Source organism: Cinclus cinclus, chromosome 2 (assembly GCF_963662255.1).
Source record: "Cinclus cinclus chromosome 2, bCinCin1.1, whole genome shotgun sequence".
NCBI classification, from domain to species: Eukaryota; Metazoa; Chordata; class Aves; order Passeriformes; family Cinclidae; genus Cinclus; species Cinclus cinclus.
In genome coordinates, this window is record NC_085047.1 from 15,480,173 (window position 1) to 15,496,377 (window position 16,205).

Sequence of the window (16,205 nt, forward strand, 5' to 3'; positions counted from 1 at the left end):
TTTTAAAGCATTCTCATAGCAAAGAGCTGTAGCTGTGGATTTTGGCTTTTGGCCAGGCAATCAAAATTTAGTATTTTGTCCAGCTGTGATCCAGTAATGTTCCTCACAGGAAACATTTTGTGGGGAGGAGAAGATACATATTTGAGCCTGTAAATTGTATTTTTCCCTCATATTGCTTTACAGTTTCTCTGAGTCACTTGCAGACAGATAAAATAATCACAGGTGAATCTGACCAAAGAAATGTTTTATCAAAGCTGCAACCAGAATGTGTTCACTAAGAAAATAATTTCAGAAATGTTTGTGTCTTTCTTCAGTCACTTTATCTCACCTGTTTGCAGTAGGGAGTCTGTGCCTTCCACCTTAGGGCTAAGAATGCTCAAACTGACTGTTCATTAACTTGAGAAAATTAATATTTTGGGACCAAATAGCTACTTTGTCATTTTTCTGCCAGAAAAACTTAGACCTGAAGTGAGACTGTTAGAATTGACTTTTGAGATTTGGATGCAATTGAAATATTGAAATTGGTGACCTGAGGCTTCTCAGGTTGGTTCAGGTTTTTTTGTATTTAATTTAGAAATCCTGCTTTCTGATAGGAACTGTAAAACCCGTATGCGTTACCAGTTCTAGTGACATTCAGCCTGATGACTCAAAGTCATTAGGGCCTAATGACCATTAATCAAATCAGTTTTTATGCTCCACAAGTCACAGGCCATTCTTTTTGGACAGATGTCCACACCTGTCTGCTGTCTCAGGAGACCAACCAAGGAATTGTTGCTGGAATCTGAATCAGCCCAGCGTGACTAATTCAGCTCAAGGCTGTGTCTTAGAGTAAAGGGCTGTGCTCCTACAAGCCAAGCCCTTCTCACTGAGGACAGTACCTGACAGTCTCTAAAGTTTCTGAGTAACTGGATGATAGTTTTCTAACATTACTTTCTTTTTTATATACTTTTATATATTTTTATTTATTTCATGAGCTGTGAAGCTCAAAGGACAAGGGACAGTGTCTTTAAACTGATGGAGGGTGGGTTTAGTTTAGAAATTCCCTGTGAGCGTGGGGAAGCCTGGCACAGGCTGCCCAGAGAAGCTGTGGCTGTCCCATCCCTGGAAGTGTTCAAGGCCAGATTGGATGGGGCTTGGAGCAACCTGGTCTAGTGGGAGGTGTCCATGCCCTTGGCAGGGGAGTGGAACTGGATGGTCTTGAAAGTAGCTTTCAACCCAGACCCTTCTGGGATTCTATTCTGGGATTCTTTCTCTGGGCTTTACCTTGATGAGAATGCTGTGAATTCTGGTAACAGTAAAGCCTCAAGGAACACACAAATGGAATAGACACCCTCAGTCAGCTGCTTGTTTTCGTAGGTATTAATAGCCACTTTGTATTTCTGAGCTCTGTGCCTCTGTCTAAGCATTACTTTTGAGCTATAACCTCAATATGACTTCCATTCTCACCTGGAGGGAGGTGATGGCGCAGAAAAAGACGTAACAGTTTAACCCAGTGTACCCAGAGCCCTTATGGATTTGTTCTACTTGCCTGCAAGACTATGAACATTGCTCTACTTAAAAGTCTGTAGAGAGCTATTTATCCTCCTGTGTTTGCCTTGTAGACACTTGTCACTCAGCTTGAGCTTCTTGCATTGCCCCCTGTGAGCAGGAAGAGGCATCTGTGGAGGATGACCTTCTCACTGATTATAACTGGCTCTCAAATATGGGATTATCACTCTTTTCTCATTTTCCCTCTCCAGTGACTGTGGAAGGAGTCCAGGAAATTAACTCTTGGATGACTAATTTCCAAAGTACTTCATACATATTTACTTAACTATCTAGATGCCTTAGGTAATATTTGATAAGCAGATAAACCATACTGTTGACTTCATTCCTTCATACTTATTGGTAACAATGGACAGTTTCTGACCTCTGCCCCCATATTTCTCCAGCAGCTTAAAATCTGGTTTTAAAGTCTTAGGGGCCATTTCAGTGCATGTCAAACAAGGAATCTGGCTGCACTTTTTGTCCTAATACATTAGTTTGAATATATGCACAAAAAATGGCGATAATTCCTGCTTTACTGCCCTATGGGGCAGCCCTTAAGTATTCTGCTGAGAAGTTATTTTATAGATGAGAGAGATAAACAGCTCACTGTTGCTACATTTAGATCTCTTGGTATAGATCATTCTGCTTGTTCAGTTTAGTAAGGAAGGGAAGATTTTTTTTTGGCTGCTGGGCTAAAGAGGTATTGCTCAGGCGTATCTAATGTTAGCTTGAGTAGCCGTGTCGTAACAACCTCTTAAAAAACTCTCCTGGTCCTGCAAGTTAATTAATTTCTCACCCATTTTCCTGTAAGGTCTAGTTTTACAAAGGAATGTAAGAATGTTTGAGGGGAAATTTAAATTTATATGCCCACTGCAACAGTTTTTAAAGCTGTTTTTCTTGTGCTAGACACCTCAGTTTTCATGTTGGTTTACTCAGATACTTAAGTTTCTTCTGCTTAATAGAAGAGTTGCTGCTGTGCCTAAACTGAACTCATTAAGTCTTGCTGAAGAATCACAGAATATCCTGTGTTGAAGGGAAACACAGGGATCACCAAGTCCAACTCCTGGCCGTCACAGGACACCCCAGCAATTCTACCCTGTGCCTGAGAGCATTGTCCAAACACTTCTTGAGCTCTCACAGCCTTGGGGCTGTGACCACTGCCCTGGGGAGGCTTTTTAGTGCCTGACCACCCTCTGGGGGAAGAACCTTTTCCTGATAAGCAGTGTAAATCTCCCCTGACACAGCTCCAGGCATTCCCTTGGGTCCTGTTCCTGGTCACAGAGAGCAGAGATCTGAGCTGCTGCTCTGCTGCCTCTTGGGAGGAAGCTGCAGACTGTGGGGAGATCCTCAGCCTCCTCCAGGCTGAACAAGCCAAGTCACCTCAGCTATTGTGCAGGTAACTTGGGGCTTGCAAATTAGGCAGTCCTATGCCATACTGAAGTCTCTGTCCTTTAAAGAGTCCAACGTAAGGTAAATTAGTTTGAGCAAGTTTGAGACACAGCACAACAGATAAGAGGTATTACTCAATCAAGAGAGCAAAGAAACTTTGCCTTGGGTTTGCTCTGTCCTAGAATTACTTGTGCTTTGCACAACAGTATTCCTCTGCAACTTCAGAAGATGGGATTAAGCCAGGCCTACTTTCTGTTCTTCTTTCCCTCCATGTTCTTCTCATCTGAGATAGCACTTATTCTTGTGTGGTCTTGCATCTTGGGCTGCAAAGTGATGTATTCAACAGGATGGTCTACTCCAAACCCAACTATAGCCTGTGCAGGCCGCTGTGTTTGTAACTTGTCTGGGCCCAATTCTGACTGCTTATGTTCCAGGCAAGAGCTTTTATCACCCAAATATTGTGTAAAGAGTAGATCGTCTTGTCACTATTTTGACAAATGCACATCTGTACTTAAATCCACAAGGTACAGCTTGAAATTCTTCCTGGATTAGGTTTTAGTGTCCCAAATACTTATTTTAACCTGTGGATGATTGAATAAAACCCAGAGAAGTGGCAGAATTTCCTATAAATCTTCTAGTCATTCTGCCTAGAAGGGGAGATAGGAAGCTCTCACAGCTATATGAGGTGTTACAGATCTGACACTTCGACATCAAACTGTCCTTTTACTTTGGGAAGGATGCAAGTGTTCTGTACCATAACTTCTGTAGCTGCCATAGAGACTGCTGCTGTTGCTGTGGAGGTCTCTTGGTGAACCTGAACACAAACTGTTGGCAAAAGAACTAACATGATACATCCCTGTATCTGCCATCCATTGCACGTGAGGGGAAAAAAAGTTATCCTTCCAGCAAATCTTGTATTATACCTAGTCCTGGAGTTATTTTTTTGATCTTTTTTTTGTTGGTTTGGTTGGTGGGGGAATTAAATATTTTTTTAAATTTTTTTTAAAAATAATTGTTTCAAATATGGGAATTGTTTATCTGGATTGCAGCCCCACCTTGGTTCTGATTCAGCAGGAATATATTTCCATTTCCTGACATATTGATAGAAAGCAGGTAGAATGATTTTTGTCATTGCTGTTGCAGGCGGTATAGCACTGGCAGTAGTTTTAAGGAATGGCCCATTTATTTTGGGAAGGTGCAATCATACAATCCTTACGGTTGGACATGACCTCTAAAATCATCAAGACCAACCATTCCCCAGGCCAAGTCCACCACTGACCCATGTCCCCAAGTGCCACATCCATGCATCTATAATAAGTGGCCTTTGAGTTTGAAAAGGAGCTCCTGTGGGAATGGTGTCCACTCCAGCTTCTTTGCATACTCACTGTTTTAAATGCTAATGGTCAGTTGCATTTGTGGATAGATTTGTCAGATAGGTCCAGACTTAAAAACAAGTTATATACAGCTCATTCTAGAGCTGCAAAAAGCTCAGAACATTTGTCTGGAGGCTTCTTTTTGTACTCCTCCTGGCTTGAATCAGACTTAAGCTGCTCTTAGCAGAAAGAGTAGTCTAGCCTGTGCTTTGGGCTCAGTTCTGTAAAGAAGAGGGGAGAAGGAAGTCCAGTTCTGTTGCATGGAGTCACTGCCTGTCCTTGTTTCTGTGGCTCAGGGTGTGACATGCATCTTGCCACATCTCTTTGGTAGCACATGCAAATCACCTTGTTATACAAACTGTCCTGCCCAAACAAGAGAGAGAATTCAGTGCTGCAACCTGGGTGTATCTAGAATTAGAAAGGCAGCAAAATCTTAGATCTCTTGCACTGAAAAGCACCACCTACTCTTTGCAAAGTGTCCTATAACTTGAGTAGTGATCTGTACATTCAGCTATCATTTGTCCTGGGAAATTAGTTCACATAAAAATGGGATGATGTGTCCTTTGACCCACTGAATTGTCTTTATCTGTCTTTGTGAATATTTGCGCATCTTGGAATTTGGGTAAATTCCTAGAACTTGTCATTTAACTGTAGGATAAACAGAATCTCAACAAATAAGTAATACAGAGTATTCATTTATTTTTCTGAATAAAGGCAGAAAGTACTAAACTGAGGGAAGGGAGGGCAAAACAGACCATCCTTAATATATCAGCAGTGCAAATTGCCTGAATACAGTTCACAAGTCTCCTGCTGCAGATTCTTGTGTTTGTCATATTACATCATTCTGAAAATAAATGGTTGATGCTGTAGGGGTTGGTTGAAAGACAAAGCTGTAAAAGCTTTGTGGAGTTTTCATTTAAAAGGTCTGAAACAGCTGTTGAAATCTAAGAAGAAAGCTGGTGTTTTGCTTCTGCCTTCATGTGTGGCCCTTACCTCTCCACTTCACTGTTTGCAACTGTGTATTCTGAAAACCAGCTTCTCCTTAAGGTGATTTGAGGGTTTTGTGGAAAACCTACAGATGCATTTAGGGGCGGCCTGGGAGGAGGTAATATGGGAGAGGAAATTCACTGGCAGTACTACCCACTGCCCTCTCATGGGGACACTTATGAGGGACTTACTGCAATCTACTTTATTCTATTTATAAAGGGGAGCAAAACAAGAAAGGTAATGTGGAAAAGGATCTGTGGTAGAGACTACTCGTAACTGCTGTTTCAAGATGTGGTGGTTTCAGTTCAAAAACCAGGCAGAAACACCAATTAAGTGTAGTGGTTTTGGTTTGCCAATATAAGTTTCCCAGCCAACACACTGATTAATGTAGTGGGTCTACTGCTGGCCAAATGCCAGTGCACCCACTAGAATTACTTAGTCATTTTGTGCTGCAAGATAAGGGTTAGGAGGAGAGAAAAGCAGGCTCAAAACTTTAAACGGTATAAAGAAAACTTTAGTAACAGAACTAAAAGAAAAAAATAAACAAGAAATCAGAATAAACCTTCAGAACACTTCTCCCCCCACACCCTCTTTTCTTTCCCACTGACAACATAAAGAGACAAAACCTGGAACTTTCAGTCAGTTTACCACCTCTCTAATAGTCTTTCTTCAGTTCTCTTAGAGAGAGGAATCTCTCTTGCCATGCCATGGAGACTTCTCCACAAGAAGCAGTTCTCTCATAGCATCAGTGTCTCAGCAAATCGGCAACCCAGGAAAGGAAAACCTGTTTCCAGTGTGTAAGTCCCTCCCCTCAACTTAGAGCTTTCCCAAAGCTGCTTTCATGGGCCATGCCAACTTATGGGGTACTATTTTAAGGATGAGCTGTTCACACATAAAAGCAAAAGTTCTCTTCATCCATCTCTGGAAAACAGAGGTTTCCTTCTTTTATTCCTGGGGCAAGGTTTCTCATTTCTCTCATTTCTTTCTCTTCAAGCTACTTCAACAGGATTGCTTCTGTTCATGGCTGTGGGTAGAACACTACATCCCCCCAATGCATTCCATGAGTTGCAGGGAAGAAATATAAGTCCGATGTATCAATTGTATCTTCACCACAGCCTTACAAGAGAATTTCAGCCCAAGACTTAGGCTCCTCAATCTCCTCCCATCTAGAATTTGACTCCTCCTTCACTGACCTCAGTGTACCATGTTGTTTTCTCTAGGTGTCTTCATCCTTTCCTTTTTCCTGATTTGGGAGAGAATTGGTGTTTGTAGGTTTATTTGTTCTCAAGCTTTAACAATTGAGACAGTTTTTTATAGAGTTCTGCAGTGCTGGAAGGTTGATCTCATGCAGGCTCTGTGTCGTGGAAATGGCTCGCTGTATCTCTCATGAACCACACAAGTCACGCCGGCTGCTGGCGCCACCCACGCCTTCTCTTCATGCGGGGCAACGAAAAGAAGAGAAAAGAAAAGCTGCTGGCACTGCTTTTGTCCTTCCGGCCAAAGCATGGCTGGCTAAAAGCAGCTAGGCAAACAAAGTTCATTGCGAGCCATGCCAAGATAGCCACAGCTGTGGGGCGTTGCTCCAGCCGTGCCAGTTTCGGCTGAGCAGTCCCTTCCACATGGCAGCTCCAGGCCACAGGGCCACCTCCAGCAGCAGCCACGGGGCCACTCCTGAAGCTGGTCCTGGCCACGTGGCTGCTTCTGGTGTTGGGATGGCTCCCGGCGGCATGGCCCACCGGTGCTGCTGGAAAAAAGGACCTGTGGGCTCTGCTGGGAAGGGGCCAGCACCCAACTGCCTGTTCAAAGGCCAGAAGCAATACAGCTTTTCATGGGCTTGCCCATTGTTAAATGTGTTTTCACAGAAGCATATTCCAACTCTTTTAAGTGGTTTAATCAGGTGTCAATCTTCAAAAATAGCCAGCTGATTGGTTCTGCCAGGTCCCCACAGGGAACCATCCCCACAGCCCATGGACTCCCTCCCCACCTAAAAACCAAACAATCTGTTAAACCACGACACAAGATTTTCCCATGCCAGACAAAACCCAAAATATCTTGAGCAGAAGGAGTTTCTTTCAAATGGAGTTTGTAAAGGAGTTTCATACTGACAATGGTTGAAACTTAGAGTCACATATTCAGCAAATATATACTAGACTGTTTTTTACTTTTTTTTGTTCTTGTTGTTGTTTGGGAGGAAAATGAACCAGCTGCTTATTTAATGTACAGCATGCTATTTGCATATAAGGTGGTGATTACAGTTGGTTAAGTATTGAGCAGATGAAGGAAAATTCTCATAACACACTCGAGATGATGTAAAGTGGATTTTCCAAATTTTAGAGTTTGAGACAGTGAAAGTGGCCTGTGGAAGTATTAAAAAGTAAAGTCAGATGTGTGAATTAGGCTTGATTGGTTCATGTTCCTGAAAACAAATAGAAGTTGGCAATTGTCAAAATTGTTTTGGAATGACTGGCACAGAAAAGCAGAAGATCTTGCAAGAATAACCCTCTGCAAATAGTGGAGTTGGTGAGGTTTTTCTCCTTTGTTCTGCTGTCGTGGAAATCCACTGTTTTATTCTTTGCTTATAGAGGATTAATCTGTTATTACTCACTTTTAAAGAGTTTATAATGACCCACTACAGGCCTTAAATATGTAAATATATGGTAAATATTAGTATTTCATAAAGTGGAGCTTGGTCCTATAAAATGGTGTTAACAGTACAAATTTACATAATGTGGTGGTTTCTTGGGTGATTGGCTTGCCAAACCATAGTGCTGTGTAAGTGTTCCTACACGACCTCACTGCTTTTCAGTACAGCTGTCCTCTGGGGTGTCTTCTGTGGTTCATGTGGCACTAAACACATTTGGGGTTTTAGCACTTTGGGATACAAGTTGTAGGCCAAATGGAGCCTGGAGTTACAATAAAACAATTGCTTCAGCCTGTGGTTAAACATCTGTATTGCTCATGAACATGCCTGACAGGTATGATCTATTCTTTCCTTCTTTTATAGTGATCGACACCATACATCCAGTGCAATTCCTGTTCCAAAGAGACAGAGCTCTAGCTTTGGCAGATTGGATATTGGTTTTTCCAGTGGGCTTCCTTCTCCAGATAAAGGACTCCGAAAACGAGCCAGCACAGGAAACGAGAGACTACAGTACAAAACTCCTCCTCCTAGTTACAACTCTGCTTTAACACAGCCTGTTGCTGTCACAGCCTGTGTTGGAGAGCTGGATAAAAAACCTGGACCCATAAGTTCTTCCTTGGACACCTCTATGGACTCCTCCAAAAGAAATACCAAGAAAGGCCAGGACTCATGCAGTAGTTTAAATGGAGAAAATGGAAGCCTAAACAATACCCAAGATGGGCAGGAATCTTTCCTTGGACGTTCTAGTGCAATAAATGGGGCATTTCTGCCTGGCGAGTGCTCTGGCACCACGAGCAAGGAGCAGCCCCGTGAGTTTCAGCCCACACTCAACCCCGTGCTTTGCTGCACTGTGGAGCAGGCAGAGGAGATCATGGGTATGGAAGCGACAGGCTTCAGTGCAGGAGATCAGCTTGAAGACTTTAACTCCATCCCAGTGGAACATGCTGTAGCAGTTGAGTGTGATGAACAAGTCCTAGGGGAGTTTGAGGAGTTCTCTCGAAGGATCTGTGCACTGAATGAGAACATGTCCAGCTTCCGCAGACCTCGCAAAAGTTCGGACAAGTGAGCTCGGACAGGGATTTGATAGCAGACATTGAGGTGAAATCAGTGATCTGGAATAGAAATAAAATTGCACTTATTCTTTATATTAATTATGAAAGCAAAAAAGCTAAAGTTGTCCCTATGGTGTTAGACAAATGAACTTGAGCACAATAACACAGGATCATGGTGTATTCACAGCCCAGGTAAATTTTCATTCTGCTTTAAGTCCTTTTATGTCTGATATTTATAATCTGTTAGAGGTTTTGTGGTTTTTTTTCCCTTGGGCATTTGAATCCATTTATAAAGGCTTTCCTGAAAACAACTTCTAGTGCTGATCAGCCCCTTCTGTGAATGTTTGGTAAGTTCTTAATTATTATTTAAATTTATTTTAATATTTTCAGAAGAAAAACCCCTTTAATTTAAAATACTTTTATGGTAAGATGTCTTTACATTCTCCCATGTACCCCTGTGTTTGCTTGAATAATGTAGTCAGTATTGGAGAAATACCATGAATTTGTTACAGTTCGACAACTTTATTTTGGCTGTCCTCTGTAGCCTTTGAAGTTCTAGTTTGCACTGAGGAGTCTTCAGCTGGCAGTGTGAACTTGCCAGAGAATGAGCACCTGTAAGATTTTTGAAGTTTCCTTGCACCTGGTTAATAAGAAATGACATTTGGGGTTTTTTCCACTCCTCCATACTTGCTCTTCCTACTAGTGGAAACCTTGAGGTAGACACCTCTAAGGTTCTGCATAATAATTTCAGCCTGACCATTCCCCTACTTAGGTTGGGCACAGATCTCATTAGTTGAGACTTAATGAACACAGTACCATCGTGGGGTTCAGCTGCTGCCCTCCAGGGTGTGCAGTGGGGACAGTGTGCCCAGAGACACTTCAGACATCTTCCAAAAAACCCAGTCTGGGAATGAAGCACTTTGGCATTAGGTGAATGTGTGGAATTGCTCCACCCTCTGTAAAAAGGAGGCACTTAACATTATTCATCTGAATTAATAGGGGTTTTTTTAAACCATCTGTATTTTGAGGGAAGAAGCTTCCGGTGGTTTGCTGGAGCTGCAGTTTGCTGTTGGGTAGGTTACCACATGTGTTCAGTTGCACTAATGGGAAAGCAATTTGCAGCCTGCTTTGTGATTCCTGGTATGTGTTTCAGTTTGGATTTCATTGCTCTTGCTTTCATATTGTATACCCAAGAATCTGGGCTCAGTTGTGAGCTCTGAAATATAAAGGTATATAGCAGAATAAAAATACTTCATCATGCCTGGCTTATTTTTCTCTCCCTGGTTTATGTTTTCTTTTGAACCCACAACATAGTCTTTTCCTAACTTCACTCTAAGGCTAGCTGAAATTAACTTTTTTAAAATATAGATATGTATAATCTCAGCTTTCTGTTGTCAAAACAGGTGTGTTTGTGAGAACCAGTATACATAATAGCACTGTTCTAGAATATGCATTTTTCCAGGTAACGCCTTAATGATTGTATTAAAACTATATTCATATTTCTTCGGTTAGCTTTTAATGGTTGTGTCCACAGTTGAGTGGCTGAATTGAGCCTCTCTGCAGCAATTTGTTGGCATTGGTCTGTTCCAGGATGATGTGCTAGATAAGAGAGCTTGGAGACCTTGATTTTGAGACACTGAACATGATTTCAGGTGCAAAGTTGGACACATCCATGAGTATCTTCTCCCCCAGATTAGCTCTGTTCCAACTTCATGAAAACTTCCTCAAAGGAGGTGCTGCCACTTTGTAGCACTGCCATCATCTTTGGGGAAGGAGTAGGTAGGAAAGCTCTTGCTCTGCTTATTTCAGGTGTTTATTTCTCCCTCCTGCCCAGAGAGGGAGAAGGAAACACCTGAAAGAACAGCACTTCATAGTGATGAGCATAAGATAATTCTGTCCTGTGCCCTGTACCATCTTATGATACCAGTATAATTTCAGGTGAAATTCAGAAACTTTAGGTCAGTTTTGCACACTGTGGATGGGATCTGGCATGCTCGAGGCAGCAGAGGCCTGTTTTTGTTCCAATATAACAGAAAAGCATCAGCTTGTGTGTGATGGTGGCTTTTCAAAGCAACCCAAAGAGTAGTCGTGAAGTCACTGTGTTTTGTAGGTGAACACGGAGCATCTCAGCACAGTTGAGCAACATGTGAAATTAGGTTTGTACAGCATCAGTGGGACTTCTTTTTTTTTGTTTTTTTCATTAGTTGTTTATTTCTCAGGTTGCACAAACCAAATGAAGTCTAGTTCTCCTCCCCAATGTTGTGTTGCTGTTCTGTTTAACCCCTGTAATTGTTAATGTGTCGAACACTACAGTTGATTTTTGCATCTGTTGCACAAAGCTGCTCAGATAGGCTTTCTGTGGATGTATCTTTAGTTAGCCTTAAATTATCTCTGTTTCTCTTCCACTTCTGCCACTTTCCATGTAGCAGGTGGTGTGAGGTGGGACAGCATCACAGGGCTGATGAAGCACTGACCAGCTCCTTGTGGCTGTGAGGCAGGGGGTTGTACAGACTGCAGCTGTATCATAGCTTTCTCATTTTGGTGTTTCTTTTTTTCACCCCCTGTAAATTACTTTGGAAATCGTGTAGTGGAAGAGAAACAAACAGGAGGTTTGACAGTGTGCTTTCAATTTTCAAGAGCCTATCAGTTCCTGCACAGCTGTGGCACTTAAAAGTCTGCAACTGTCTTCAAATGGAGAAAGCATTTCATTGCAATCTCAATTTAATCCCTCATTACAAATCCTTAAGATTTTTGAGCATATTAGTTTTGGAATATCAGATCCCACTATATTTTTATAGCGAGCTCAGCAGCATTGGTTTATCCTTGCTTGACCAGGTATTTAAAATAAGCGAGACCAGAATATCCCATAGTAAATGACACATTAAAGCTATGTTGGCAATTGCAGGAAAGCTCATCTGTCTTTATAAAATAAAACTGATTTGTATCTCACAACTTGAGTGTCTTCTTCAATGGCTCCTTTGTGTTTGTTTTCTTTATGAGCCTGGTTTAAACCCCAGTGGCCTTCTCAGCCCCAAAACTCCTTGGCTTATTGTTCATCAAATCAAAATTGCTTCAGATGTGAATGTCTGGGCAAGAAGATTTGCCTGAAGAACCAACTGCCTTGATGGCTCCAAATCCTGTTTCAGAAAAGCTGGTACTGCAGTTCTTTCTCATGCTTCTGCCCAAAAGATGGCATGCAGCTAGAAAAACAGCTCCAGCCTACGATGGGACTGGGACTAAGCTGGATTTGTAGACATGTATGGATAGTGGAAATACTGTGTTCCTTCATCGGGGAAGCAGTGTTTGTTACTCATCCAGCACCTTCTGTGATGCCAGCTAATAATCAACATACGTCTGCCCAAAATGCTGATGAACAGGAGTGATCAGGAGTCTGCTGCATGAGTCTTAGCAGCAGTCTGTCCACAACTCTTGAGTCTCTGGTGGGAAGCAGTGAAATGTGAAGAGCTGCAGGGACTCTCCAGGCATCATTAGGATGTTTCTTGGGTTGTTTTGTTTTTCCTCCTACCCAGTCTGTCTATAGCAGAGAGTAAAAACCCAAGGCATCATCTGTATAGTCCAGGAGCTGAAGTGGGAAGATACAGGAGAGAAATTTTTCTTTAAGCTATTTACAGTATTGAACAGCATTACTGAAATATAGTTGCATGAAAGTGAAGAATAAGGAGTGGAAAGAATAAGGTGGAGGTGCTGCTGGAAGAGTGGACTTAATCTAAATAAACCTTGGGCTCTTCTGTGCCTTATTCCATCACCTTTCAAATGGCCAGAAGGTATGTCTCCTTGCTGTCTGGATTTTGACCTTTTTCATGTGGAAGTGTTTGCATATGCTCTGTCTGCTCTGAAAAGATCTGGCATAGGTGGTATCTCTGGGCAGCCTTGAGCACCTCCACTCTGCAGGCAATCTATTCTTAATCCCAGGGGAAAAAAAAAAACATCTTTTAATCAAATCTTTTAAGTGCTCATTGTTTTAATAGCACTTTATTTTGTGTATGGTAAGATGCAACATTGGTTTACAATTTTCCTTAAACAGTATGAAAGTTTTTTTGCCCTAAATGACTGTGAGATGTCAGCTCTGCTGCTGCTCAATTTAGTGGTGAATTTATTGCATTGACTGGCTCAACATTTAATCTGCAGGACTCTTCAATCTTGCTCTGCTAGGTTACTTTAATAGCATCATAGAGTAGGCTTGGAAGGGACTTTCAACATCATCCAGTTCCACCTCCTGCCATGGGCAGGACACCTCCCACTAGACCTGGTTACTCAGATCAACCATCCTGGTCTTGAACACTTCCAGGAATGGGGCAGCCACAGCTTTCCCGGGCAACCTGTGCCAGAGCCTCACCACCCTCACAGGGAAGGATTTTTTTCCCCAGTATTCCATCTAACAACCTCTGGGAGTGGGAAGCCATTCACCCTGGTCCTGTCATTCCAGGGTCTTGTTCAAAGTTACTCTACAACTCTTTTGGGGCCCCTTTAGGCACTGGCAGGGGCTCTGAGGTGTTCCTGGAGCCTTCTCCAGGCTGAAGAATACTATTTCTCTTGTTTTTTTCTCATGGTAGAGCTCCTCCAGCCCTCAGAGCATCTTTTGGTGATGGTGCTTGAACTGTGAGCTGAGCCTGGACTTCCATGAGTTCATCTGGTCAGCTGCCTTACATAGTGTGTTTCTTATGTTTCTCTTAAAAAGGAGTTTGCATATCAGGTTGTATGGTCTCGTCTCAGGTGTTAAGTGAAACCATGGATGAGAACTGATTGGCAACTCCTGAACTGCCATATCATACTTATGTTTATATAAAACAGACATACATAGAACACTCCTACATCCTGCCTGCCTCAAAATTTCATGCGAAATGTGTTTATTTTTAAAATCCAGCAATAAGGTACCTCAGTCAGTTAAGCTGCACAAAAAAAATCTGTAAACCTTGAACATGCAGGGTTGGTGCACATGGAAAAACTGCCAGCTCAGCCATTGTGTTTCTGCCAAGCATGAGGGTGTGAGATTGCACTTTGTGGACAGGACAGGCAGAGGAACTTCTGCTCCTGGGGAGACATCTATCTCTTTGTGCTTCATACAGTGACGCCTGGGATTTTAATTTTTATATTCAGATTCTCTGCTGTTTGGTGTGTAACTCTGAAACTTCATGTTAGGTGTTAGTAAGTTCTCTTCACAGGGTAGTTAGACAAAACAACCCCTTCCCAGCTAAAGAATCAATGAAAACCATTACCTTAAAAGCATAAACAACGGAGAGGGAAGGGGGCACTTAAGTGTAAAAACTCATGACTGGGATCCATCTTGGATTTGATTTGGGTGTAGCCCCAGCCAAGCTCTTGCACTGCCCAAGGTGTGTCCTTTCAATAAATACCTATTTTATTCCTTTTGCTCTGTCTGGTCTCTCTTCCAGGTCAGCCTTTCCAGTCATCAACAGAAGGTGGCAAGATGGTGACATCATGATGGATGGTTGAGTTACCTACCCAGATCAGAATTCCAGCACTATCTCTTGGTGACCGTTCTACTTACGAGTCTCTTTGGGCTTCTCCTTTCAGGAAAGCACTGTCTAGCTGGCCAGTTGATTGATGCTAAGTGTATCTATTTTCACCTGAGATCTGCACATGCTATAAACAAGGCATTTTTTGGGAAGAAAATCTCCTTTTCTTTACAGAGTGTCTCCAGAGGAGGATGTCCACAGACTTCTTTGTCCTTCCTTGGTGGAGCTGTGCTGCAGAAAACCATCTGTCTCTTTTTTTCAGCCCTTGCTTTTCTGGTTTTTCTTTCAGGAGTCTGGTTTCAGTTGTTGGTCTGAAATTCTTGACAGAGTTTGGGGTTGTATTCTGTAGTTTCATTTGGCCTGGCTATCTCTGATCAGAATATGGGTCCTAGGTTTGGAAATAATTTTCCTGTATTAATCTTCTCCCTGTAAATTTGCAGTGATGGTGAAATTTCACTGCAACCCAATACATCCTCACTGTTTTAACTGGATATATGAGTGCACAGCAGAAAGAGGACCCTTCCGCGGGTTCAGTTGAGCCCTTTGCAGAACTAAGAGAGAACAATTCCTTTAGATTAGATGAGGCTTCTGTTGGAGGTTTTGATAACATCTCAGCTTTGAGGTAATCTCAGAGACTTTCTCTTTTCTTTCACAGATGTTGAAACTAATGTGGAAAAGAGTGTCAATAAACAAAGTTCACCACTGTCTAAATTGCTTTCTAGAAGTTCTGTGTCTTGATGCCTCATCTGGAAGATGCTGAGGGAAGATGCTGTTCATGAGCCATTGTGCTTCTGGCCACAGCTTGACACCTGACCCAAGAGATCTGAAATCAAATATGCTTGGTATTAAAAGATCTCTGGGCCTGGATGAGTCGGTGCTTCTGCCATGGGAATTGCTGATTGTACTCTGCTCCAGAAGCACATTGGAATCACAGAATGGTTTAGTTTGGAAGGGACTTTAAAGACCATCCAGTTCTGCCCCCCAGCCGTGGGCAGGAATACCCTCCACTAGACCAGGTTGCTTCAAGCCCTGTCCAGTCTGGCTTTGAACAATTCCAGGCATGAGGCAGCCACAGCTTCTCTGGGTAGAAGTCCTCAGTCTTCGGCAGAAGACAGAGATGTTCCCTACTGTCTTGCAATACCTGCACAGCATCAGATTCCTGTTCCTTCATCTCAAAACCAAAACACTGATGACAACACTGTTTTTTCTTTTCACTGTTCAGTACAGATGAGGTTCTAGTGGTGAGTGTTAAAGCTGAGCTTAGCAGAGGAGCTTTGAGTTCGTCCCTGTGACCTGGCTGTGATTGCCATGAGATAGGCATTGTGTCAGGAGAGTGTGTGTGGTGAGATGTATGTTCCAGCCACTGTGATGGAATTAGAAAGCACCTTTCTGGAGACAAATAAAGGTAAAGCCACTCTAGGTGTAAGGGCAGTTGGGGCAGTGCACAAATGCTCTTCTCCTGGTGACCAGAAACAGGACTGTGCTGGCTCCAAGACAGTTGATCTGAAGAGCAGAATCACTGCTCTTCCTTGCTGATGGACTGTTCCTCCTCCAGCACAGGTTGTTGTACACTCAGGCAGGACACCTTCAGTTCCTGTGCAAGAGAAGGACGAAAGCAATTGTATGGTGGTTTTTTGCAGTCTGAGAACACCTTTAAATGCCTCTTGGCAGGCTGAAAGTTAACCTGGAATTCTCTACAAACATTTTCTCTTTTCCGTTTCTCTGTTACATTTGTAAC

At 42.5% G+C, this 16,205-nt stretch overlaps 1 protein-coding gene across 1 annotated transcript in view; it reads left to right on the forward strand.

Moving 5' to 3' along the window:
- The window catches only part of UVRAG (UV radiation resistance associated), an 88,936-nt gene extending 78,615 nt beyond the window's left edge, over positions 1-10,321 (forward strand). The window contains exon 15 of the mRNA XM_062515349.1: positions 8,281-10,321. Coding sequence (XP_062371333.1) covers positions 8,281-8,983 — 703 coding nt within the window. The 3' untranslated portion in view covers positions 8,984-10,321. The remainder of the gene's footprint in view (positions 1-8,280) is intronic.
- The last annotated feature ends 5,884 nt before the right edge of the window (positions 10,322-16,205 follow it).